Raw genomic sequence first — 25,767 nt, forward strand, 5'->3', positions numbered from 1 at the left:
GGGAGACGGGTCTCTGTCGAAGACCCGAGGCCTCTGATCTCCACCTCCTTAGATGGCCTTCCCATCCCAGCAATGATGCACCAGTTCCCACCATTGGCTATGGGTGGTGCAAGAAGTGAGGCCTGCTGCTGGACCAACTGCAGTTAAGCAGCTACCGCTGCTGGTTTTTAACAGTCCCCACCGAAATCTAGATGAAATCAGACCGTTTCTCCTGGTACTTGGCGCATTGAGACTTTGGGTTCCACTGCTAGTCTGCATGACACCTGGCATAGGTGACTAGCAGGATGAAGGTGGCTAAGAAGCCTCAGACCCACTCTCACAGAGATCCAGAACCAAGGCAAAAACAGCCCAAATGAATTGGACTCCTTGTGGCGGAGTTAAAGCTTGAAACAGCACCATAGCCAGAATGGCCAGATGAAAGACCTTTTGCGTAGGCACCACAATGGACTTCAGCACGTTGATGGTGAACACCAATTAAGTCAGGAGGTTCCCTGTAGAGTGTAGGTGGTCTAGAACAATGACAAGCTGTTTTCAACACTCAGTCACTGAGGTAGGGGTAAACTGGAATCCTCAACCTCTGAAGGTGTGCTGAAACCACTGCAATCGCTGTTGTGAACACCCGAGGGGCACTGGGGAGGAAGAAGGGGAGCACCGCAAATTCAAAATGCTTGTGGCATGCCTGGAACCACAAGTAATAATGTCTGCAGGACTGGTACATGAGAGTAGGCATCTTGCAGGTCCAAAGCCACCTGGTTCCTGAATCCAGGGAACGCAGGACCTGGGCCAATGTGAGAATCTTAAATTTGAACGCCTTGTTGTGGAAGGACAGAGGGCAGAATATTCAGAGGGCAGAAATCTATAATAGGGCAAAGGGCTTCTTCCTTCTTCTGGCGAGGCAATAGAGGGAGTAAAAGCCAGTCCCTATATTTCCAGGGCCACAACCCTCTGTATGGCTCCTTTGGCCAAATCCGCCAGCACCACTTGGAGCAAAATAGACTGGTGGACCTCTGAAAGAGTCTTTGATGTGGGCGGCAAATGCATCAGGTCGGAAAGGAACTGTAGTGAATAGCCATATTAAATAATCTGAAAGACCCACCTGTCTGATGTTCTATTTTGCTACCGCTGGAGAAAATGTCTTATCCAGTCTTCCACAGGGGAGACATGTGCCACTAAGGGCAAACGTAAGCAGCTTTGAGACTGATGCAACATGACAGGGGACTGGGATGATCATTGGCCCTATGGCCAGGACATTGTTGATCCAATTCCCTGACCCTCAATGGGACTAGGTGCCTGCTCCGAAAATAGTGGCCTTGGCGTTTTCAGTACCCCAAAACCTCTGAAGTAGCCACAAAATGGGCGAATTGCTAAGGGTACGGTCTTGTCCGCGTGAATCCGCCTAAGGAACTTTCTCTAGAGTGCAAGATCCGTCAAATCGCATATTCATCAGTGAAGACTGTACGTCACCAAAGAAGCACCACACTAGTGCGGATTCCAAATCAGTCATTAGTGTCCAGTCCAGAACAGACAATATATTTGACGGACTCCTGTCCACCCTGGATGGTTTGAGCCAAATTGGCCTGAAATTCCTCGGTAATCCCAGGTTAGACAGCTAACCACATCTCGTAAAGTGTGGAAATATCTCCCCAGCAAACTCTGATCAGACTCGGAACTGAAAAGCTGTTAAAGCACTGGGAGTGCCTCACAGGTAAAGGGCTTGATTTTGTTACAGTCAAATTGCACTGGGTGCTTCAATATTGTTTCGGGGCAAGACATTAGTTTGGGCCAAGATGAACGTGGTTCAGGGTCAGAGAGGACTCCTGGAACAATGCATTCCTTTAGCACGAGTGGTGTCAGTACCTGCGGCTATGTCAATGGGACAGGGTGTGAATTACGGTACCTGATTTGAAGTTGGCTCTGAAGTTACAAATGAATCAGAGAAAGGTTCAGGAGGAACAGAGTGTTCAGAGGGCGGGCCCTCTGGCCGTAACCACACTTGAGGGCTTGGTGGATTCTTAGGGCCTGAAGGCACACTAGAAGAGTGCCAAACACTTGCAACACAGCCTCTTTAAAGACATCAAGCTGTTGTGATGTCACCGATGGCTGAAAGCAAGACGGAGACATCCTTATGTTCTCTAGCAGAGAGTGGAGACAATGGGAAGAGTCACAGATTGGCCTGCCGCTTTGACATTGGACCAAGACTAAGACAGGACATATGGACAGTGTTGTTTGCATCAGAGCAATGGGTAAAAATGTATAGCTGTCATGAAGGAAAATTAGGTTCCATTTAGCCAAATGTACACAGGAGCTTGTTTTAGATAAGAAGAGCCACACCTGAATCATTGTCCATTCTATTGTACCATGTATTGAACCGTACCGTGTCCAATGTCCCACATATTGATATTTTCCTCTGAACATTTTTATGTTACCAATACAAATTGACCTTTTATAAGACTTTTCTGAAGGAGATGTTTTGAAATTAATAAAAAACACTCAAAAGTTCTCAATGAATGTCTTTCAGATTAAAAGATGTATGTCATTTCTTAGCACGGATTTGGTTAAAACAGATTGTATTTTTAGCATTTGAATTTTATAATCTTTATTTTTGTAGTGTTTATGTTGAAGAAAAACAAATGTACTTATTTTTTGCATTTTACAAGGGCATAGTTTTAAATGTTGCATGATTAGATTACTAAAAGAAATTCCTTTATCTGTTTTATCAGCATAAAGTTTCAATATACTATAGCCCACAAATTCACCGCATTATCTGATTTCAGACAAAACAAACCTATTTAAGGCAGCCCATGAGACTCAAATAAATCTAAGTATCATCAACATACCCAAATATCAGGGTAGGTCCATCAAAGGACTCATTCAAATGTTAAACAATATGTGAAAGAGGTGCCCAATGTTGCACCTCCAAAGCCAACTGGCAACAAAGATATAAAGGGGTCTAGCCCTACATGCTAGGTCCTTTCTTCTTAAAAGAACCCAAACAATTGAAAAGACAACAAAGACAAGTTCCTTCAATTGATTGTTTTCTGCTTGCACTATGGAACAACTGCCGCAGGACAGGTAACCGGTACTTCAAGTTATAGCAGGAGATACAGTTTAGTATATTTCTCCTGTACAAATTATTAACTTGCATGAAAAAGATAGATTCCTGCTGGCCATTTACACAATAACGCTGCTTAATCCAGGAGTTTAATGCTTTATTTGGACTTCTCAAATTCAACTGCAGGAACAACCCAATGATCAAACAATGTGTGACTTCCTGAGGTCCTTGCTGGCAAGAAGAGATACTGTCTTTGTAAACGTCAATATTATCTACATAGGCCAGGTCATTATGGCACTGGATTTGGCATGCAAAGGTTAGGTGGGCATGAGTGGTCACCATCTGCGGTTGTCCCTGTGTTTCCTTATACTGAACCGAATTTTGAGTGGGTTAGTATGATAACCACTACTAGCATTTCATCTAAGATTTTGGGGAGAGCCGGACTGGGTCATCCACAGAGCAGGAATATGGTCAGCAGATGCATTTGTGTAGGTAAACTCATTAGACTAGGGAAAAGTACAGTCAGTCCAAATGGTGAGGATTCGATTACATTTCAAGTCGAACCAATTTGTCAGGAAAGAAAGTGGTGTACAGAGACTGTGGGAACTGAGTGGAACTAGGATGTCTAGAAGTTAGCAACAACGGCAGCTCGCTTCCTGATCTGTGTGAGACAGGAGCGTTTTTTGGAATCAAGCCACCGATCTAAGCTTCCTGATCGGTTGGCAGAGTGAGTAAAGTCGAGTCCAAGAAACGGCTGACAGGAAGCATCCTCAGTATTGGACTCTTGAAGAAAATCCGATGGATGATTTATTCATCTTGGGAAAGAATTGAATCCCACTCGGCTGACCAAGGAAGGCTCCTTGCTTGGCCATTCACCTTTGGGGTCATCTTTAACCCTTGATTGCCTTACTAATGTTTGTCCTGAGGAAGACTCGCACGGTCCAGGTCTAATTTACCAGATGACCATAAGTCGAGTCGAAACGTCGACGATACTATTCCCACCGTGGACCCACATTTGCAACAAAAAAGTGCACACAATAGACATGGTTGCCTGTATCTAGTTTATTCTGATATCAGTTGTTATCAACTATTACTTTGTGGGCCAGGATGTTTTGATACGGAAAATTGTAAAATTGTGAGACCGTATTTACATAATACTAATGTGAACAATTTGTCTATTAATTGTCTTGAATTTCCTTTCTTTCTTTATTCACTGTACACACTTTTGATCACTTCTTTTGTGCACGCTCCGTTTGGGCAACCTTTTACTTCTGAATCAATGAGAAATTTTGCAGATCAATTATTTGATTAGAGACAATGAATTAAATATTGTACTCTTTCTTGATGTGCTGTTGTGGTGATATTCTTTATTATTTTTTGAAGTAACTTAGTTCATGTATGGTTTGGAGCGGATTCAGTAGGAACGCTCATGAACATATAATTGTATAAATATGTACTGATTGAATTGGATTAGGAAGAAATAGGTTCTGGACTACTGTTTATTCTTATCAGAGTCCACTTACAGCTCACCGACATGGAGCGGAGAAGTGACTGAAATAAGCAAAATGCATCGTGGTGCAATCGGACTGCAATACAATACTGTGCATGACCGTGAATGGCACGCACAGTAGAAATGCAAGGACTACGTTAAGGTCCCATTGAGGAATACTGAAAGGCTTCATGACAGGATACTTGAATAAAGAAAGATGGTCAGGCAACCATTAAAGAGCAGAGACGGCAGACAAACTTTGGCTGTGCACATAGCAAACCCGGAGTCCAAACACAAAAGAACATCTTATCATTTGGCCTTTGAGGATCACACTTGTGGCTCTGCTTATAGGGCACACATTTCTCTCAATGTACTGAACAGATAAGGTAGTCAAGGGGCGACAAGCCCCAAGAATTGCATCCAGTACTTACGCAGGCAAGGCTACATGCATGCTGATACAGATTGTGGAGATTCAGGTGTAGGACTCTGCCTTACTGCTGATACAGAAGGTTCTCCCAGAGAGGTAGACGGATTGGAGGGCAAATTCTCAGGTTAAACAGGTCAGAACAATCCACCATCTTGCCCCAGTGTGAGGCTATTAAGCCAAGTTGGGGGATGGTCTATCCTGACCCCCGTGTAACTTAAGGCAGGAAAAGTAACACTGAAAACATGTACAGGAGGCCTGTGCTCCACCACAGGCACAATGTTTCACCTAGGTGCCTCCTTGGTGAAAACTCCAGCACACAGCGGTTCCAACACTGGGCATTCTCAGAAGTGGCACATAAGCGCACACCCCACTGTTTGAAGATGTCCTGACATATACCAGGATTGTGATGTCAGATGACTTCTGCAGAGCTCGCCTGCCCTGGAATTTAGCACCCCACCAGGTGAATAACCACCAGAAGCTCACTTGTTGTTCTAGTCATCTCCAAAGGAATAGTGCCTCCTGGTACAAGTTCCAATACACTACATCCAACACCCTACACTGACCTGCTTGGTGCTGTCAGGACCTCCACCATCCACCATCTGATTGCCTAGAGAAAGGCTTTCAGAGAAAGTCAGCTGTCATGAAGGGGCAGGATATTAGTGTGGAGCAGTCATTCCACAGCTGGACATTAGCCACTGATTTCCACCCCTCCCAAATGATCACCTTCAACCTAAAGACTATGCATCCATCAAGACTGTGAGCTCTGGATGGGGGAGGGAGCGCTGCCTGCAGAATGACAAACTGGTGTCCATTCGCCATCACCGAAGATCCAGGGCTGACTCCTTTGAGACCCAGAAGTCCAATAGACATCCCCGGTGTTGAGCCCATTGTGAAAGCAGGTTCCCCTGCTAGGCTCACATGTGCCAGCGATCACTCAACCAGGAGGATGCATGAGGTCAGCATTCCAAGAAGTCTTAGACTGACCTCATCAAGACCCATGATTGAGCCTGAAATATCCGGATAATATCCTAAATGTTCTGGGCTCACTGCATGGGAGGAAAGGCTTTGAGCGCCACTGCGTCTAGGACTGCCCCTATGAAGGGAATCCTTTACGAAATCGTGTCAGATAAGAAATTGGCTCACTGAAGGAATACCCCAGGTACTATAGTTTTGTTTTAATGTATTTAATTAATAAACTTTTATAGAGGGTGAAAATGACCAAGGGTATAGTAGCGCTTCACACATAACCCACACCCATTACAGAACAAATATAACCCTGTGACAAAGTATATACACAAAAATAGTTTGTTGCTCAATGTCATTTTCCTGAGGCTCGTTCGAGAAGCTCAATAATCCTGTGTTTTAGTACAAGGCTGTCAGGTGGTCCTCGGGTCATCCTTGATCTCGGTCTTTAAGGAAGAGTCTGTTGAATGGCAGCCTTAAGGCTATGGTCAAACGGTTCATTAGATCCTCAGGTGAAGGAGACTTCCCTACTCTCAGGGCGAACACGGAGAAAGTCGAGAGTAGGACTGAATTTTAGGGGTCCAAGCCATTGTGATTTGGCCCTCCCAAGGGAGCGGCTACCTTCTAAGATTGTGAACTTTTGTATAAGGTACAGTGGAGTATTTAGTGTAGAGCACACAGGTTTTAGCTGGATCCTGGCTTTGAAATAGAGCCAGTGAAGAGTCTTGAGATATGGAGTCATATGGTCAAAGCATTGTGTTTCCGGTATTGGCCTTGCTGCGGCGTTGATGGTTGCCTTGCGTGGCGTTGTTCGTGATTTTGGTAAACCTGCCAGGGTTGCACTCCTGTAGTCAAGTTTTAATAAGACTAGTGACTGTACTGCAATCTTGGAAGCCTGTGGGTGGAATGAACGGTGGAATGAACGGTTCCACCTTTTTGAGTAGGTAGAGTTGGTGGGCCGCAATACAAGTGGATGTGCTCATGTCGGCTTGGATATTATATAGCATCTGTGAAACAGTAGCACAGGTATGTAAAAGTACACATCAAACAAGTCCAAGGATACTGTCAAGTCTTCTAGGTCCAAGACAGGAAGGGCAATTTGACTTTGTGAAAAGGCAAGCAGAAAAAACAGGATTAGCACCCCTCACCTTTTCTAATTCCAGCACCCTCTTGATAGTCGCTTTGCTAATAGGGACTTGACTTCCTGTAAAAGGTTATGACATGATCTGCTGAAGCTTGGGAAAGAGGGGCTACAGCAGGGGGTGTAAAAAAGGAGTGGTCTTCTCAAACCAAGAACTCTAGCTCTCATGCAGACAACCAATGCAAAGTGTTGAATGAATGGATGTATTTCTCTGGGAGGTGCAGGTTATTTTAGGGTTTAAAGAATAGTCATAGCCCTTTGTAATTACCAATCAGTCAAGGTTTGGTAAAGCCAGCTACTCACCTGTGAGGGTCTCAAAGCACTGGGAGGAGGTGGGGAGCAGAAACGCCTTAGTGATGGGGCCATTCTCATAAAAAAAAGACGCAAAGGGACAGCCCGTTGGGGTAGCTGTGCGCTTAACAAGTGCCTATTTATTATTATTATAAAGGAGGTACATTGCTCTGTCCGTGGATCTGGAGGGGATTTCGATTCAGTCTCTGAAGTGTCCACCCAAAAAGCATTTTATCGCCAAGGCACAACCCAGCACAACTGCAGTGAGAAGAAGAATGCCGCCAGTCCTCTCAAGGCCATATGGTTTATTCAGAATATTCTAAACTGTATTTAAATAGGAGCTGAAAATAGGCTCTAGCCTCCTGTAATATTGCTGAGCAAGAGCTGCTGGGTATCACACGAGACAGCTGTTGGGTAACATCCAACATTGGAAACGGAGCTTTGCAAGTCTCATACCTCCACTCCATGTCTTTCATTGACCGGCATATGTCTAGTGGGGCTGATTTATGAGAATGGCATAGGGACCAGAGCTGGGATAGCCCCTATGGAGTTAGGTCCTGTGTCGGTACACCCTACCCTTCCAACTCAGACTATCTGTCACGCTACCCCAGTTCAGGAAGGACCTCAAGACCTGGCTCTTCGAATGAGAACGGCCCCATCACTAGGGCGTTTCTGCTCCCCACCTCCTCCCAGTGCGTTGAGACCCTCACAGGTGAGTAGCAGGCTTTACCAAACCTTGACTGATTTGTAATTACAAAGGGCTATGACTATTCTTTAAACCCTACAATAACCTGCACCTCCCAGAGAAATAAATCCATTCATTCAACACTAAAAGCAAGTCTTGGTTTTGCACCAATAATTCATAATACATCTATGCCAAAAGTCAGAAAACTCTGTGAAATAGCACATATAAACAAATTCAAGAAGGAGAATACTTTTTCGGATAACGCCAATAATGTAACCCACTGTAATCTGAAAAATTGGAATAATAGTTTCACTATAACCTGAAAAAGTAGAGGACACCTGCCAATCTGCCCTCTGAATAAGGGGTAAAGTAATTCATAAATTATCAACCGTACATGGGCACAAAAGAGACTCAGGGTGGGGCTGATAAATGTTTTTAAACACACTCAAATTGTGGTATACGTGCTTGCTAGGATTCAGTTGAGCAACTGTCATCAACAGTTAATTTAATCTCAGCTCAGAACTTGCAGCCTACTAGATGGCCAAGCTGCAAGATAAAGAGCAATGCTCAACAACACAGCCATACAAACTAAGGATAAATCTGCTTGCCCTCGGAAGTCAGAAAGAACTAAATATCTAAAACTGACAAAAAACGAGTCCTGCCAGTTCAACTTGTACTACAACTACTAGACAGCCATGATATTGTAAGAGATGTTCTTAAAATTTGAGTTTTTAATAGGGAAAAGCAGAAATACAAATGCTACTGTCTGTGATACTATGGCTAATTTTGAAATGTGGCAGACAAACTATTGGTACGGATGCTGTGCTCACTGCCCAGTCAGAGTTGTTAAGTCCATCATCGATGATATCGGAACAAAATAGTTATCTTCCGGTAGGGGTAGTTTTGCAGCCTGAAGAGTTTTCTGGATTCACGTGCGCCATCTAGTGGTTGGATCCGGAGCTCTCCTCTAGCTCTAGACTTTTTTCCTTTAATTTTTTTTATGGGAGTTGACTGTTTCCTACATTTTCTGCTTAGTCCAGCCTTCTCCGGACGTCAGACAAGTATCCTATAAGCCTCTGTGCGTGGCCTCGCCAACTTCAGATTCTTTTTTCTCGCAATGGTTTGTCCACTTTAATGTGCCGTAGGCTTCCTCCCAATTAGCATTTTATCTGTGTCTTTATTTACTTTGCCTCACTAAATTTCCCGGGGAGGCGGGTGGGTTGCAGGTGCACCTAGAAAATTCATCAAGCTGCAATACTACTCCTACCGGAAAAGAAACCGTTTTGTTTTACAGCGTGAATCTTTTCTGGATTCACATGCTGTGCATTGATTTTGTAGCAGTTTCTTCACTCTGGTGGCTAGGTTGGAGAGGAGTCTAGCATGCAAATAAATGTTTCCATACTCTGTCCCATTGCTCAGACGTGAGTCCCATGTTCTCCACACCACTGGAGTCAAGCTATCCAGGCTGATGACGGCTGATAGCCAGAAACCGGTCCTTGGATGCTTGATTCCGGTCCAGGAAAGACATGGCTTGGCAGTTCGGGCTGGACTGTTCCCATGAGGCACAGGGTCAAGGCTGATTTGCATATGGCCATGTCTGACCTGGGGTGGTGTGGAGTGCAAAAAAACGATGGATTTAGGCCCAGATCTCTGTACTGGGGTGAATGTATGACAATGTTCTGCATTCTATCCATCACCTGTTGTTTTTGCCTTTGTCGCCCCGAGTGGGATGGGTTTGCTCAGACGTGAGTCCCATGCTCTCCACACCACTGGAGTCAAGCTATCCAGGCTGATGACGGCTGATAGCCAGAAACCGGTCCTAGGATGCTTGATTCCGGTCCAGGAAAGACATGGCTTGGCAGTTCGGGCTGGACTGTTCCCATGAGGCACAGGGTCAAGGCTGATTTGCATATGGCCATGTCTGACCTGGGGTGGTGTGGAGTGCAAAAAAACGATGGATTTAGGCCCAGATCTCTGTACTGGGGTAAATGTATGACAATGTTCTGCATTCTGTCCATCACCTTTTGTTTTTGCCTCCATACTCTGTCCCACCTGCGCTTCTCTGTTTACTGTGTAATTGATGCAGTAGTGTTTTGTGAATGTGCTGACTTAATACCATGCGGCTGCCATACATATGACAATCATCGGGATATTTGCAAGGAAAGCTAAAGTAGCGCCCTTCTTTCTTGTTGAGTGTGCTCTAGGTTTATTGACTGGCTGTATGACAGCGTTTAGTGTGAGACATTTGACTTGTCTGAGTTATCCACCTTTTGATGGTGTTCTTGATAACTGGTTTACCGTCGTTATTGTTTACGAATGATACAAACAGAGGTTTCAATTTTCAGATTGGTTTTGTTCTCTCCAGGTGGTACATTATCACCCAGTGTATGTAGTGCTCTTTCTGACAGAATCTTCGGATCCTGAAAAATCTCAGTATTTAGATTGTTTGGTTTATGGGAAAGGGAAATATCCCCTTTCTCCGGAAGCGTGGTTTGGTCCTCACGACTACCCAGTCCCTGTGTATTTGCAGGAATGGCGAGTGCTTGCGGCTCGCTCACCCTGCGAAGCGATGCCGTGATTAGAAACGCAGTCTTGAGTGTGATTAACTTTAGGGTTGATCCGTGTAGTGGTTCAAATGGTTCCTTCATAAGTTGAGTAAGCACCATGTTTAAGATTCACATGGGGGGGTTGGTGTGCTCCATGGAAGAGCTATCCTTTTGCCCCTTCTAGAAACCGTTTGACCACTAGCATAGTGAAGAGGCTTCGTCCTATGTATCCATATGTACCGGCCACTATCGCTGCCAGAATTACCTTTAGAGGTCTGTAGGTTAGGCTTGTGTTTAGCAATTCTATTACAGGACCGGAGGCTTCGGATTATGCTTTCTCTTTCTATTTTATTGCCACTCACAGCAGCCAATCAAAACTTTTTGTATGCAAAAACACTACACATGCTTTGGTATATGTCACTTCCTGTATGACCCAATAAGAACCACCATAACCATTACGTGAGCCTCTTTCTTTGCTGCTTACGCTGGAAGTTAAGTGCCCCACAACATTTTTACTATGTTTTATGAATGAATGTTATTTACTGCATGCGAAGACATTTGTCATACAGTTTTGTATGTGGTGATTGCACATGCTTCGCGCTGCTACATTTAAATTTACTGTGTAATACGCATGTACTGCACTAAATGGTTTAGGCACTTCATTCTATTTCCTTCAATTGTGCTGTGTGGACACGTGTACTGCGTTAAATAGCTTTGGCACTCAATTCGGATACGGGTGCCATCAAAGGACATGTCCATGAGCGAACTCAGGAGATCGGGGGAGAACCCGGTCGAACGCAACCAGGTATAGCGCCGCAATGCCACGGTTGTAGAGATCGCCCTCCCCAAGGAGTCGGCGGTGTCTAACCCACACCGGATGGCAAACTTAGCCACATCTTTGCCCTCAGCAATCGCCTGAGAAAGGGTAGCCTACACCTCCTCAGGACACTAAGGCAACACTTGAGCAACGGCGTCCCACACCGCGTGGGAGTAGCGACCCAACAATCAGGCGGTATTCACTGACCGCAGCCCAAAGCTGGCTGAGGAGAACAACCGCTTCCTAAACTGGCCCAGCCTTTTAGAGTCCATATCCGGCGGGGCCATAGGAAAGGCACTCTGCGACGTCGAGGCCTGAATGACCAGGCTTTCAGGCGTAGGGTGAGTGGTCAAGAAAGCGGGGTCACCTGGCGGCGGTCGGTGGAGTCTAGCGACGTTTTTATCCACCGGGGCCGCGTGGCCAGGCTCGACCAAGTGCCCAAGAGGACCTCTGTAAGAGCGTCATTAAAAGGGAAGCAGCGGCTCTGCAGAGTTAGACGCTGGCTGGAGTACCTCGGTGAGGAGGTTGGTCTTGAGGGCCAACGTGGGGAGGTCAAGATTGAGGGCCTCAGAAGCTCGACGGAGGACCACCATATAGGAGGCACCCTCCTCCATTGTAAGCGGGGGAGAGGCGAACTCTGGGTCAGAAGAGACATCGAGGTCGCATGCATCCTCCAAGTCATCCACCCAATCGAGCTCGGAGTCACATTGCCGGCTAGCGGGTCCTCGGACCCCTACCCGTCGTCGTCCGCCTCTGGCGTGGAGGGTGCTGGACTCCGCGGCAGAGCCGGGACCGGAGATGGAACGAACAGCGTCGGGAACGGCGCCAGCCTGGTCTGGACCAGCGCCGGTTCCCAGGCTGGAACAAAATGGTCTGATAACCGAGCAGTGGTGGGATAAACAGCACCCAGTGTGGAGCCGGTGCCGGAAGCGCCGCACCTCATGGTGCCGAAGCCAGCGGCGCAGGATCCTGTGGCACCAGGGCGGAACCAATGGCGGAGCCACCGGGCCTGCAGTATCTAGACACAGTTCCGCGGGGCCCGAAGGCACGCCGGCAGGAGCCAGAGGCCTGTAAAGGCAGTATAAAGCAGCAAGGAATTCTTGCCTCAGTTCGGGAGTCGCCGACGGACCCGGGTATGGTGGGTAGGCCGCGGAACTCTCCGGCTCTAGATGAGCCGCAGGAGCGAGGCCCCTGTCCCCCTCGTCCGCCTCCAAGGAGCGACGGGAACACGTTGGAGAGCGAATACGCTTCTTAGACTTCTTTTTATGGCAACGCTTACCAGAAACCGAAGGCGAAGACTTGGGAGTCCGAGGAGCGACGTCTCCGGTCCCGGGAGCGGCGATGCGATGAATGGTGGACGTCCAGCAACTTCCGCCGCCGCTCCCGTAAGGCCTTGGGGGACATGGCACGGCAGTCGCGACAGTCCTGGGAGTCTTGGTTAGCCTCCAGGCAGTAGAGGCAAACATCATGGGGGTTCGCTACTGACATGTTGGTGTCTAGCAAGTGTGCGAGGTATCTGACAGTAGTATCCGGTGTCCTATCTTGAAAAAGGCCAGATCTTAGGAACCATCTTGTATATCCTTCCTAGCATTTTCTTGTTGTAGTCAGTCTTCTTGCATAGCTGAGGATCGCCATCGCTTTCTCTGGGGATCCTATCCGTGATGATCTTCACTTGTTCAGCACTAGTGGGATCGGGTGAAAAGCATATGCAAATTTCCCTGATCAGTCTATTGACAGCGCATTCCCAAGCGGATGGCGGTGTGGGTGTCTGATTCGGAGAACTGGTATTTTTTTTTTCTTGTGTTGCAAACAACTATTTCTGGTGTCCCCCATCTCTGGAACATCTACTTGATCATTGCTTGGTTCAGCTCCAACTCGCGTGAGATGGAGGCTTGTCTGCTCAGTTTGTCCGCTTCTATGTGGTCTACCCCAGGTATATGTATTGATGTTATGGTTATCTGAATGGCCCACCTCCATATATCCTACACTAGTTTTGTTTGGGTGAAGGTTCTGGTCTCCTACCCTGCCTGTTGAGGTAGAACATTGCTGTTGTATTGTCCGTCTGAACGTGTATGTAGTTTCCCCATAACTGCTTCTGAAAGGCTTTTAAGCCTAGGAACACCGTCCTTCGCTCCAGTAGGTTTATGTGTTGTACTGCTTCTTCTGATTTCCAGACTTCTCGATTATGCGTTTCCCCATCCCATGTGGGAGGCGTCTGTGGGGATAGTTACTGCCAGAGATGGTAGCATTAAAGGTTTTTCTACTGTTAAGTTCGTCCTGTTCCACATCATTTCCTCCTGCACTCTGCACGATAACCACTTGATCGTCCAAACTCCCCGTTGCCTGTGACCATTCCTTCTGGCTCCATTCCTCGATCGGTCTCGTGTAGCCTCACACGTTATTAGTAGTGTGCAGGAGAATCATTCCCTGTAACTTCCCCTCAGTCCCACCTGTCAGAACTGACCTTTCCGGTAGCAGTGAGCTTTTTGTGCAATTGCCACTACCCTCTTTTCACATGGAAAGGGCCTAGTTTGCACTGTTTGGATCTTTGCTCCCAAGATGAGCTTCTCTTGTTCTGGCGTGGGTGATTATTTTTCTGTGTATGAAGAACCCTAGTCTCTATGGCCACTAAGCACTTTGTGAATATCCAGGATGCGGATTTAATTCAGAAAGGCAGTACCCTGAATCAGATGTAAACCTTGTCTACTACAAAGAGTAGAAACATCTTGTGTCTGTGGTTGCTTGGAATGTATAAATAGGCATTTTTAAGGTCTATGGTTGCCACGTAATTTCCGCTACTGGTGTTGTGGGATAACCTCTTGTAGTTTGGTCATGTTGAACCTCTACTTTTATCAATTTGTTTAGGAAGTGTAGGTCTAGCATGAGCAGTAGCCATTTGACTGATTTTGGTAACATGATATAGGTTAAGTAGTTTTCCCTGGTTGGTTTCCTTCAGTGGTACTTTCCCTATTGTTTGCTTTTGTAGCAATCCTTCCACATCTTGGCGAAAAAAAGCTTTTTCCATGAATCGTAAGGGTGGTTTTCTTTGGGCTCCGTTTTGGATGATGTGGAGTATCCACTTGTCGGAAGTGACCCCTCCCGCTCCTGAAGGAAGGCTCCTACTGTTCCTCCAATGGTTTTGTGGGTAGGAGGGGGCGCTGGTTTTCTAAATCTCCTGCTTGCTGCTGCCACCCCTCTGGACAGCTGCCCTCTGCCTCTCACTTGCCTGCAAAATGGCTGTCTTTGTGGCACTTAGTACTGCTAATGTGGTGTCTGTGTTTGTGCATGGCTTGTATGTTGGAAGGTCTGTTGAGTAATGACAACTTGGAAGGATCCTCTTCTCTTAGTGGGGGTGAAAGCTCTCCTCTGCTGTCCTCTAAACTGCAGGGCCCGCCACCGACTTTGCAGTGTTGATATCCTTATTTGTTGGAGCGTCATCTACTGCACTTTCAAACAGGTGCGCCCTGTTGAACGGGGTGTTAGAATGTTGGCTTGCACCCTGGGTCGGATTGGGATTACAATTTGGCCGGGCGCTGACGATAAAAGTGGCCCACACCCGTGGCCCAAATTTGCGGGGAGTGGGCCAAATTCGCAGGGCATGGCCCAAATTCGGGGGGCGTGGACCACATTTGCGGGGTATGCCCTTTCATTAAAACACACAAGGAATGTTAGTGGGAGGATATTGTTCTTGGGGAGGACACACAGCAAAGGTGACAACGCCCTACAAGCTGAGCAACTGAAAAACAGCGAGGCCCCTTTCTATTACAAAATTATTCCCCAGCCCTCCAGCGCAGGAGCACCTGAAAAACAGCGAGGCCATATTCTATTACAAAATTATTCCCCAGCCCTCTAGCGCAGGAGCACCTGAAAAACAGCGAGGCCCAAGCTATTTGTAAATTACTCAGCCCTCCCCAGTCCTTCACTGCCTCAGGGCAATGGCCTGGCAGGAGAGGGGATAAAGCAAAAAACACAGCTTCTGGGCCATCCATGGGAGTGGGGGGGCAGGCTATGGTCAAGATGGTGCGAGTTCCCAACATCACATGGCCCCCACAGCGAGACCCATTCTTCCTCGCCCACTATGCCCTGAGTGAGAAGGGCTAGGGGCTGTTTCAGGGCTGTGTGGGCCCCAGGGGGTCGAGGTGAAAAGGGCTCAATGGCCTGAGCAACACCTGGCCTCATATCCCTCTGCTGCTCTCTCCGCATGGAAGCATTGGCTGCCAGTGCCCAAATTGCAGTCTTAAATTGTGTACATCTTTGATAGCCTTTTGATTAAGGTGTCTTTCTTGAGGATCAATCCCCTGCAGTGTCTTTGGTGTGGGACATAAACTTTGGCCAGCAATATTTTTGCTGCCAACGGAGTCTTTTGGGCTCTAGAGTCTGATGTTCACAGCACGCTTGTCTCCAGTCTTTCCAGTGCCTGTGCCTGTCTGTGCTTTTTTTTTTTGCACTTGTGTTACGCGAAAAGACTGCCTCCTTCTCAACGTCAGAGCCTTTTACCTTGGCTACTTCAGCCAACTGCGTGTTCTACTTACTTCGTTGTCTTTAAGTGGTAATCAGTAAATCCATTCCTTCTACTGCAATTATATTTTCCCTCTAAAGCTTTAATTTTTACTCGCCCATACTTTGTTTTCTTTCTTCTTCCCTTCAACGAATGGAAAGCTTTCAACAATGCTTTCAGACCCAACAGTGAAAGAATATGAAGATGACTACCACGCACAGAGGCTTCAAGGGCAGGCGTATGATGTCAAGAGAAGGCAGGACTAAGCGCCAAATAATTAAAGCAGTTGAAGCCCAACAAAGACTACAAGACGAGCGCTCTGGACCCACTCACTAGAATAATGCGGAATAATGCACAGCATGTTTATTCAGAAACGATTCACCCTTCAAAAAAATCGCATTTACAAAATTTCTATAAGCCTAGATCTTTACAGATGACAGACGTTTATGTAAAGAACCTAAGAATTAATTGGATATTGTGGTTAAATAGGCCAAAAACAAAGACTACGAGGTACATAAAGATTTTATTTGTCCAAATTCAATAATTCAGACTAATTTCGCAGGTAGCAGTTTTTATCTACTCAAGGAAGGATCCAACTTGCAGAAATAAACATGGTCTCTTGAGAATAAACAGAACCCTGGGTGGGGTCAAATAGAGGCAACAACCTCAAACCTGTAGAAGGCTTTACTGAGAAAGACTGTGTGAAGCCCCAAAACCTTCCTCTCAAGATTCTCCCTGCTGTAGGACCTGTTCAGTGTACAATTTACACCACCCTGTTTGTATAATCGTGCTACTTGAAAGTATGCTTTTAATTTACTAAATCGCTAATGAAATCAAGCTAAATATATTAAAACAAGCATTGGCAATGCCAATAGGTCAGTCTTACAAATGCACTTTTAAGGCAGACCTAAAAATCCATGCACATTAATAACCACCACCCTCCTATTTGTGCTGCTGTCAAAGAAACACCATCAATTATGTAGTTATCCAACACAGCATTGCAATGAAATGTGTGAGCCCCTTAAACTTTAATCTTAGGAAGCTGGATAAATCAACAAAATGTTCACAGTTGTGTGGAGAGAAAGCACTTTTCTGTGGCAGCACACAACTTCTGCCCACTCAAAACATGTACTCCTGGCTCCCATCACGTGGGTGGAGCCACAGCCTCTCTTCCTGATGATACTCGCATAACTGTCTGGTGAGAGCTGGACTGTCAAGCAAACATCTTTTTTTGTTGTGAAACAGACACCTTGATTTGACTGTACATTTGCGAAAACCTTTTTGAAAAAACTGCTCAATAGGCACATTTTATGTGTGGGAACATGGCGGAAAATGCAATGTAAAAGCTAAGCAAACCTGCTTGATTGATTAGTGAGAGCTTGTCAGCATTTCAGGACAAAACTAAAGACAAGGCGGTGAGACTCCTCGAGGACTAAGCATACATCGACTCAAACAGGGAAAGGGCTCAAATATGTTCAGCTTTAGGAGGACAAGCAATAGTCTATCACCATGATGCCAACTAACACCTAATCAAAGGACTGATTAAAAGCAGTGACATGTTATTTTAAAAGATCACACAAATGCAAATTGTGGTGTCTGTTTGGTATGAGCAGCATATGGATAAACAGGCATTGCAATACCTAAAAGAAATTACATTTCTACCAAGAAAAAATGCTCTTTTGGTCCAGGGACCCTGCATTTTTCACCTTAATGTTAATCAAGATGAGAACTAGTAGGTCACAGAGCAGTTCAGAATAAGAGAAATGCAGGAGCATACTTCTTTGGTTCATACTGTCTTTTTACTAGAACTATTAACAAACCTTGAAGTTTGGAGAAAAAAGTCTGTTGGCCTTGTCTTTATTTGCCTTGTCCAGATCATATTTTGATAACGTATGGATAAGATAGTCCTTGTCGTTATCCGGATGATCTGCGCTGCATATACTATCAAGTTCCGGATCTCTGTGTAAAGTTCCATTTTCTACTCTTCCTGAGCTTTCATCGGGTCCTGGTACAAAGAACGTGTTTATCCAAAAGTGAAACATTTTTTCCTAAATGAAAGAAACAGAAGTGTTGGTAACTCGAATTCTATGCAACACCTTGTTTATGCAAATTAGTACATTATCAAACCGCCTATTTTATAGAAATACGACACACACACACACACAATAATACTTACCATAAAAACCTGCTTCAAATCCAAAATATCTTACTGGTAATCACATGGTAAAATTATTGCTTGAAGGGCCATAGGAACCCCTTTACAGAACCACTAAGCAGTGAGATATCACATTTGTAGACCTTATCATGCTTAGAAGTGAGCCCTTTTGATTGCTTGCCCGTAACATAACTAACTTACGGTGGCCAGTTATGAAAAGCAATCCCAAAGCAGAGACTGAATTTGATGGCACGGCCAATCTGAAGCATTCCCCCCAAAATATGTTACCATGTTGTGAAGCTCGTTATTTTTTATAAACCAAACTAGTTAAGAAAAGAACAAAACTTATTTTCTGAGTACAAACAAAATTTGAAGTTACTGCTGTGTTAAAATGGACATGATTTTAGAAAACCTTCCTTGGCAATGAATGTATTTCATCTAGAACCCAAGAATGGAGTGTTCTTTGCCTTTAATTAGGACCCCCCCCCCGCGCAAAAAAAAAACACCCCTCATTGCGGTCTTCAAGCACGTTTTGGCCTGGAGAAAGCTCTGAAATACTACCCAGAACCACCCAAAAAATTAAAACTGGATAAGCGTACTAAAAGGGTGCCCGATGTTCAACTCACTCTAAACACCAATCAGCATTCATACAGAGCGTCATCATAAATTTTGCAGAACTCAAGCTAATTGCAAATTATTGTCCAAATTTAGCATGTAAGGCATGCCACTATCAATATTGGTCGGATATCCCTTCTCTAATAACTATAATGACCTTTTCAGAAAGCTTTTGATGAGGTTGTCACAGTGCAGCTAAACCATTTCTTAATTAAGACTATTTTGAAGATTTTAATAATTTTAGATATAGCTGAATAACCATTTTAAGAAAGACTCTTCATGAAAGATGCTGCAGTTTTATGAGGCAGAGAAACGTTATACGGCTGGCATGATATAATGGAGCATGTAGCTTCAGAAAGTGTCGAACTTAGTGGAAAAGGTGTATACTGTTCATCACCCAGGTGCATAGTGTGGGTTTGCCTGTTGTCTTCTCTTTGCAATCTGGCCTGGGCTTCTCCGAGATAGCCAACTCATCTTTGGATACTGGTTTCTGCCACTAATGGAATTCATGAAATTGAAAATTTAAGTCGGGTTCCCAGGGGTTGCAAGACGGTACTGCAGATGTGGCCTTAAAACTAGTGTTGGTATATGTCGAGGCAGTGCAAGTATATGCGTTCAAGTAATCAGTGTAAGAGTATACCGTAAATGCCTAGACAGAGAAAAGAAGCTATGCGCAGTATAGTGTGCCTCTGACCCATAGACACTTCAGTTGATGGGCCACAGGGCCCACCAAAGAGTGCAATCCAAGATATTCTGAGTCCATCTCTAGAAGGGTCGCAGGGTCCACAAACAGGCAGCGGAGGAGTAACCCAAGTAAAATTTGAATATACTTGGCAAGAGAGTAGTATGTGGCCCAACTAGGAGCGGTGAAGATACAGTCACATTTGGTTCTAAGGAGGAGGCTGTGATACTCATCTGCTTGTAGATGAAGTTGCGAACTGGAACCTAAGAGGAATGCAGTTGCACAGCAAGAGAATAGAGTGGAAAGATTACCCTTTATTAACCAAAACCCAAGAGTGATGGGCTAGGCATGTCGCGTGACAAGATTCCGATGAGCAAACTTATTGCAGTTTTTATTGCCAAGTATGGCAATATCATACATTCACTCTTCCCACAATGTGTCTATGGAAATAGTGTGATAGTAGACCACCTTTCCAACATGAGAAAAGTTAAAATTTTAAGTTTAAATGACACATCTACATCCTAGGTTGAACAAAGCTATGGTAAACTTTCACATCTTACCCTGTACCTGCTCATCTTTGAATAGGGGTTGTAACAAAATGCAGAGTAATATACATCATCACTGAAAATACACAGTCTGAAGAACCATAAACAAGTTACTTACCTTCAATAACGATTTTTCTCCATCTAAATCTCCATCTCTTTCTCAATCTAAATGCATATCCCTCACCTTGTGTATATTCTCCAGGCATCAGACTACATTCAGAAACATTAAAGCAATACAGGCAGAGACAAAACCAACAACAAAAGCTCAGACAACTTAGCTTGCAGTGGGTTAAATTGGTGGGTGCTGCACTAAGCCACAAATGTGTCCCACCAACTGGAGCACACAGATTTTGGGAAGGGGCGCCTCGTCACCAAGAAGACATCGACCTCAAGAGAAAGGTCAAATGCCACAGCTCAATCTCCAAGCATAGAAATGTAGATTGTACAGACCAGGGCATAGGTCCCTGCCCTGCTGTTGCAACAAAGGATTCTCCTGTAGTGGCAGTTTTATCAGAGGACAGATGCTTATGCCCAGGAGTTACAGGTACCAGGCTCTCCCAGCCCAATCTGAAGCCACTAGAATGACTTTGGGTCCAGTCATTACTTGTCTTCAGATTTCTGAGCTGTAGAGGCAGTTGCGGAAGGCATAGAGGTGTCTTGAACTCCAGTCTAGAAAGAATGAGCCTCAGAGAGATTATTTTTTAGAGCTCCTAACAAGCAGAAGTGTTCGCATTTGTTTTCTCGGCAGTGAACAAAAGATCGAATCAGGGTTCTACCCACTGAGGGAAGATGCCAAGCGCCACCTCCGTGTGTATCTGCCATTCATGGTAAGCTAAGCTTCGGCAGCGGAGTTTGTCTCTCCTGGTGTTTAGAGACCCCAGCAAAATGGTTCACCACCAAAGAAACTTCCTGGAAGTCTAGCCACTTCTAGAAGCATAGAGCTTCTGGCAGAGGACCCAAAACCCAGCCCATCCTCATTATTGTAGTTTCACATGGCAGCAGTGGTGTTTGTATGGTGGGCAGGAAGGCCTTCAACATCAAGTGAAACACCCTCAACTTCAGTTGAGTTTCTCCCGAAGACTAGAGGCTTCTGATCTCAACCACTTCCAGTGTGCCTCCCGCAACCCATAAGTGATGCATCCATGACTACTGTCAAATTTGGGTGGGGTAAGGAGAGGAGTCTGCCATTGACCAAGTCACGATCCAGCATCCACCACTGATAATATTTTGCAGTTGCCTCTAAAATTTGGATAGGATCCAACAGATTCCAAATACTCTGTAATCACTAGGACCTCAGATCACACTGCAGAGGCCACATATGGTGTCTGATGTGTTTCACCGGCAGGCTGCAGGAGACCAACAATTCAAACAGCCTCAGTCATCTGAACTGACATCCAGGACAGAGACGGTAGCATCAAGATCATAGCCAGTGTCCTGGACTCTACCCTCTGTGGGAGAGGTATGAAACCAGACAGTATCCAAAATGGCTTCAATGAAAGGGATAATTTACAAAGGAGTCAGGTGTGACTTCGGCACGTTGATAGTAAACCCCAACAATCTGAGAAAGTTTGCCACCATCTGCAGGTGTTTGACTACAGTCTTGGGCAAGCCCACCTTCAACAGGCAATGTCTAAATAGGGAAAGACTGAGACCCCAACCTCTGAAGGTGTGTTGAGACCGAACAATCACTTTCATGAGCACCCGGGGGGGCACTGGTGAAGCCGAAGGGGATCACTGCAAACTGAAGTTGCACCTGTGGGCCTGCAGGACAGTAATATTGAAGTAAGTAGTTTAAACGCCACCATCCAGTCTTCGGGGTCTAAGGCAGACAGGACCAGAGCTAGAATGAGCATCTTTATTCTTTCACAGGAAGGCATTGAGAGAGCAGAGATCTCAAATAGAATGAAGGCCTCAGTTCTTCTTTGGCTCCAAGAAGTAGCAAAAGTAACCCGCAGCTCCAACCTCTGATGCTGGAACTCCGGTATGGCCCCTTCAGTCAAAAGTGCCTGTAACATACCTTCTGCAAGACAGCAGGAGCTCTCCTTAGTCAGCCGCCCTCATATAGGTGGAAGGTGTGACTGGGTGGAAAGAAATTTCAGGGCATAGCCCAGTTATACAACTTGGAGTACCTGGGTGTCCAAAGCCTTGAAAGAATACTCGTACCCTGCTTACGACAGTGGCTGTGTTCACAAAGGACACACTAAGGTGGTTTGGTGTTGCAGCTGCTGGAAAGGTGGGGGCTTAGCTGCATGTTGCCCCTGATGTCTCAAGCATCTTCCTTTGTACGTTATAGCCTTGGCCATGAAAGGGGTTGGAGACTTGTTGGGCTAGCAGCAGGTCTCAAATTAGCAGTATAGGAAACCCCTAACAGACCAAAAGCAGATGGAATTGCCTGGATGGGGCTAACGGGCCCAAGGAACATGTGTGGCCTGGTTTTCTTGAATACATTCCGAGACAAGAGTATGGTTTCTTGCCAAAAAGGGAAAAGCCATCAAACGGCATGACCATCTGAGATGCTAGGACATTCCGGAGAAGCTTGCAGACCCAGGTGTGGCACCGAATGACAGACTCGTGCCCATTGCCCACTTTAATCAGGAGGTGACCTGCTTGGTCCGCAGATCAGCGGGTTGCACAGCCGTATGCACATGTGTATCTTAGAATAATACAATTTCAAACATCTTACCCCCTAGCATCCAAACCTAATCCCCTCTGAACCTCAAAAGCCCCTGAATGAAATTTAAACAACTCCCCCCAAAAAAACATACTACATCGCTGCCCTATCTTGAGTTTGCCCACTTTAAGCAGCTGTTCATGTCCATACTGGAACAAAATACAATTGTAACTGCTTCACAGATATCCTACATAATTTGGGTCAAGGATGGCAAGAGGTCGTCCGCAGCTGACAAAGGCTTGGGCCACCATGTCCCATAGTGACAAATGCAAAAAGAACAATTGATTGCAATGTTCAACACTCTGTCCATCATCCCCTTTGGTTTTGCTTTGCTCGCCCTAAGTTGGCAGGGTATGCCCAGACGTGGGTCCCTTGCTCACTTTGCAACTGGATTCAAGCTAGCCTGGCTGATGACGGCTGATTAGCAAGAAACCGGTACCAGGATGCGTGTTTCCGGTCCAGGGAAGACATGGCTTGGCAGTTCGGGCTGGACCGTTCCCATGAGGCACAGAGTCAGACCGATTTGCACATGGCCATGTCTGAACTGGGGTGGCGGAGTGACCTAAAGAATGATGATGGATTAAACCCAGATCATTTAACTGGGGGCGAGTGCTTGCAATGTTCAACATTCTGTACATCATCCCCTTTGGTTTTGCTTTGTTCACATCATATCCCATAGGGCATAGGAGTAGTGACCTGAGAGGCAGCTGGTGTTCACGGATTGCAAAGAAAGACTTGTGGTGCGAAAGAAGCTATTACCAAATGTCTATATTCTCGTAGACTCAAGATCAGGTGGGGTGATGTGGAAAGCACTGGAATTAACTTTACTGGTGGATGCTTGTACCACCAAGCTATCTGGAGGAGGTTGTTGTGTAAAAGCATGGTGTTGAGCGGCCGGTCTATTAACTGATGTTCCCGAACACAGTTTTGCCCAAGTGCACAAAAGGGTGTTTATGAGGGGCTCATTAAATGATCACCGAGGTCCTGTACGCACCCAACCATACTGGAGTACCTATGTCTGAACTTTAGTCTTCACCTCTATGGTAGGAGTTATACATTTAGTTCTTCTGCCAGTCTCCGCATAACCCCAAAGGAGACACTTTCTGGTACAATACCATGTTGGGGTCCTCCCAGGGAGGCAGACAGATAAGAGTGTAAAATACACTGGCTAAACAGGTCAGGGAACAATATCGTCATGGCCCAATCCGGGGCTATCAAAATAAATTGAGCCAGACAATTCCAACATTCCCTAGAACTCAAGGCAAGAAAGTCTTGTGGTGGAAGCACGTATAGACATCCTGTGCTCCACTGCATGCAAAATGGGTCCCCTAGGACTTTGAGGGAACTTCTGTTTGCGGTAAACTCGACTGCATGTTCTCAGCAGTTACAAAAAGGTCAAGTCAGAAAAGACAGACTAGTAGAAGATATCCTGGACCACTTTGTGATGAAGACGGCATTTGTGGAGTTTCACTTGAGGCCTGCTGAGCTGGTTTGCCCTGGCATTCCAAGAACCCATCAGACGATTGGAAACCAGGGAGATACTCTGATGAGTCAGCCATCACCAAAGTCACAGTATCTTCTGGCACACAATCCGAAGCCATAAACCGCTCTTCTTATTGCAAAAATGCAAAGGAGGTTGTATTGTCCGTCAGGACAGTAACAGAACTTCCCTTGATGGATGGGAGAAGGCTTTCACAACTGGATGGTATGACACACAGGAGATGATTATGCAGTCTTCGTTCCACTGACGACCACAGACCCTCAATTCCATCTCTCCCAGGTGACTGCCAAATTCTAAAGCTGATGCATCAGTGACTATGAACTGCTGCCTGAGAAGTTGGTGTCCACTTACCACCGCCAAAGGTCCTGGGCTGTCTACATTGAGATGTGGATGTTGTCCGTCAGACAGCCAGTGTTGCACCCACTGAAAACAGAGGTTTCCCTGCAAGGCCTGCATCTGCCAAAAAGCCTGAGGGAGTAGAAAGGTGTATGGGATCCACAGTCCAGGATCCCCCCGAACAAATCTCACCACAGCCCAGGATTGAGTCTAAAACATTGGGATCATATGCTGAATGTTCTGTGATTGTTGCAAAGGTGGTAAGCTTTCAATGCTCTTGTTTCTACAACGGCCCCTACAAAGGGAATCGTCTGTGTAGGCGTCATACTGGACTTCCATTTGGTGATCGAATACCCCAGGGATTAAAGAAAGGCAATAGCCATTCGAAGATTATCTGCGACTGCCTGTGACAGGCCCTTCTTGAGCAGACATTTGCTGAGGTACAGAATACATGTATCCTCTACCTACTGGACCATTACCATCAACCAAAGGAGAGCAGATTTCAAATACTCCTGCCACAACATGAACCAAAGATACAATTGATGAGACTACAGGACCTTCCAGTCCCCTTTTGTTCTTGGGCGCCAGAAGTACAGAGGTAGCAACAACTCACCCTTATCTGATTCCGGTACACTCTCGATAGGCCACATGGTCAACAGCAAATGGACTTTCTGCCAAAGAAGGGTGGCATGATTTCCTGAAACTTGAGCAGTAATGTGCAGGATACAAAGTGTGGAGGGACGTGGTGGTGGTGGTTAACATTGGGCTTGGGGGGGGCGACGACAGACTGGTAGGCATACAGTTTTAGAAAATCTGAAGTACCTTCGATCTGAAGTCATTGATTAACAACCAGTTTTAAACAGGGGAAGCGTTTTTTGTGGAGCAGGGTCCACCTACCCGACCTGCTGTACCTGGGTTGCCTGACGGTCTCTGTCTCCTGGGTTCTCCTCGCTGCCGCTGCCTCCCAGCCTAGAGCGCGGCCGCTGAGTAGGAGCAAACCACAACTCCCAGGCTCCTCGGCCTCAGGAAGCCGGCCGAGGACACGCCCACAACGCACCTGGTGGCGCTGAAAAGCCCGCAGCTCGAACAGTGGAGCGGGAAGCGTTTTTTGTGGAGCAGGGTCCACCTACCTGACCTGCTGTACCTGGGTTGCCTGACGGTCTCTGTCTCCTGGGTTCTCCTCGCTGCCGCTGCCTCCCAGCCTAGAGCGCGGCCGCCGAGTAGGAGCAAACCACAACTCCCAGGATCCTCGGCCTCAGGAAGCCGGCCGAGGGCACGCCCACAACGCGCCTGGTGGCGCTGAAAAGCCCGCGGGTCTTTCCGCGTCGCGGGAGCGCGCCGGGGAAGCCTGGG

The 25,767-nt window shown here is 46.1% G+C and overlaps 1 protein-coding gene across 4 annotated transcripts in view; it reads right to left on the reverse strand.

Annotated features, from left to right (window-relative positions):
• PTEN (phosphatase and tensin homolog) overlaps positions 1 to 25,767 on the reverse strand; it is a 265,772-nt gene that overhangs the window by 8,878 nt on the left and 231,127 nt on the right. For all 4 annotated transcript variants that reach the window (XM_078642886.1, XM_078642887.1, XM_078642889.1 and 1 more), the window contains one exon: positions 17,730 to 17,957. In XM_078642886.1, the coding sequence (XP_078499012.1) occupies positions 17,730 to 17,957 (228 nt within the window). The remainder of the gene's footprint in view (positions 1 to 17,729; positions 17,958 to 25,767) is intronic.

The sequence above is a fragment of the Lissotriton helveticus genome, chromosome 5_1 (genome assembly GCF_964261635.1).
Source record: "Lissotriton helveticus chromosome 5_1, aLisHel1.1, whole genome shotgun sequence".
Taxonomy (NCBI): Eukaryota; Metazoa; Chordata; class Amphibia; order Caudata; family Salamandridae; genus Lissotriton; species Lissotriton helveticus.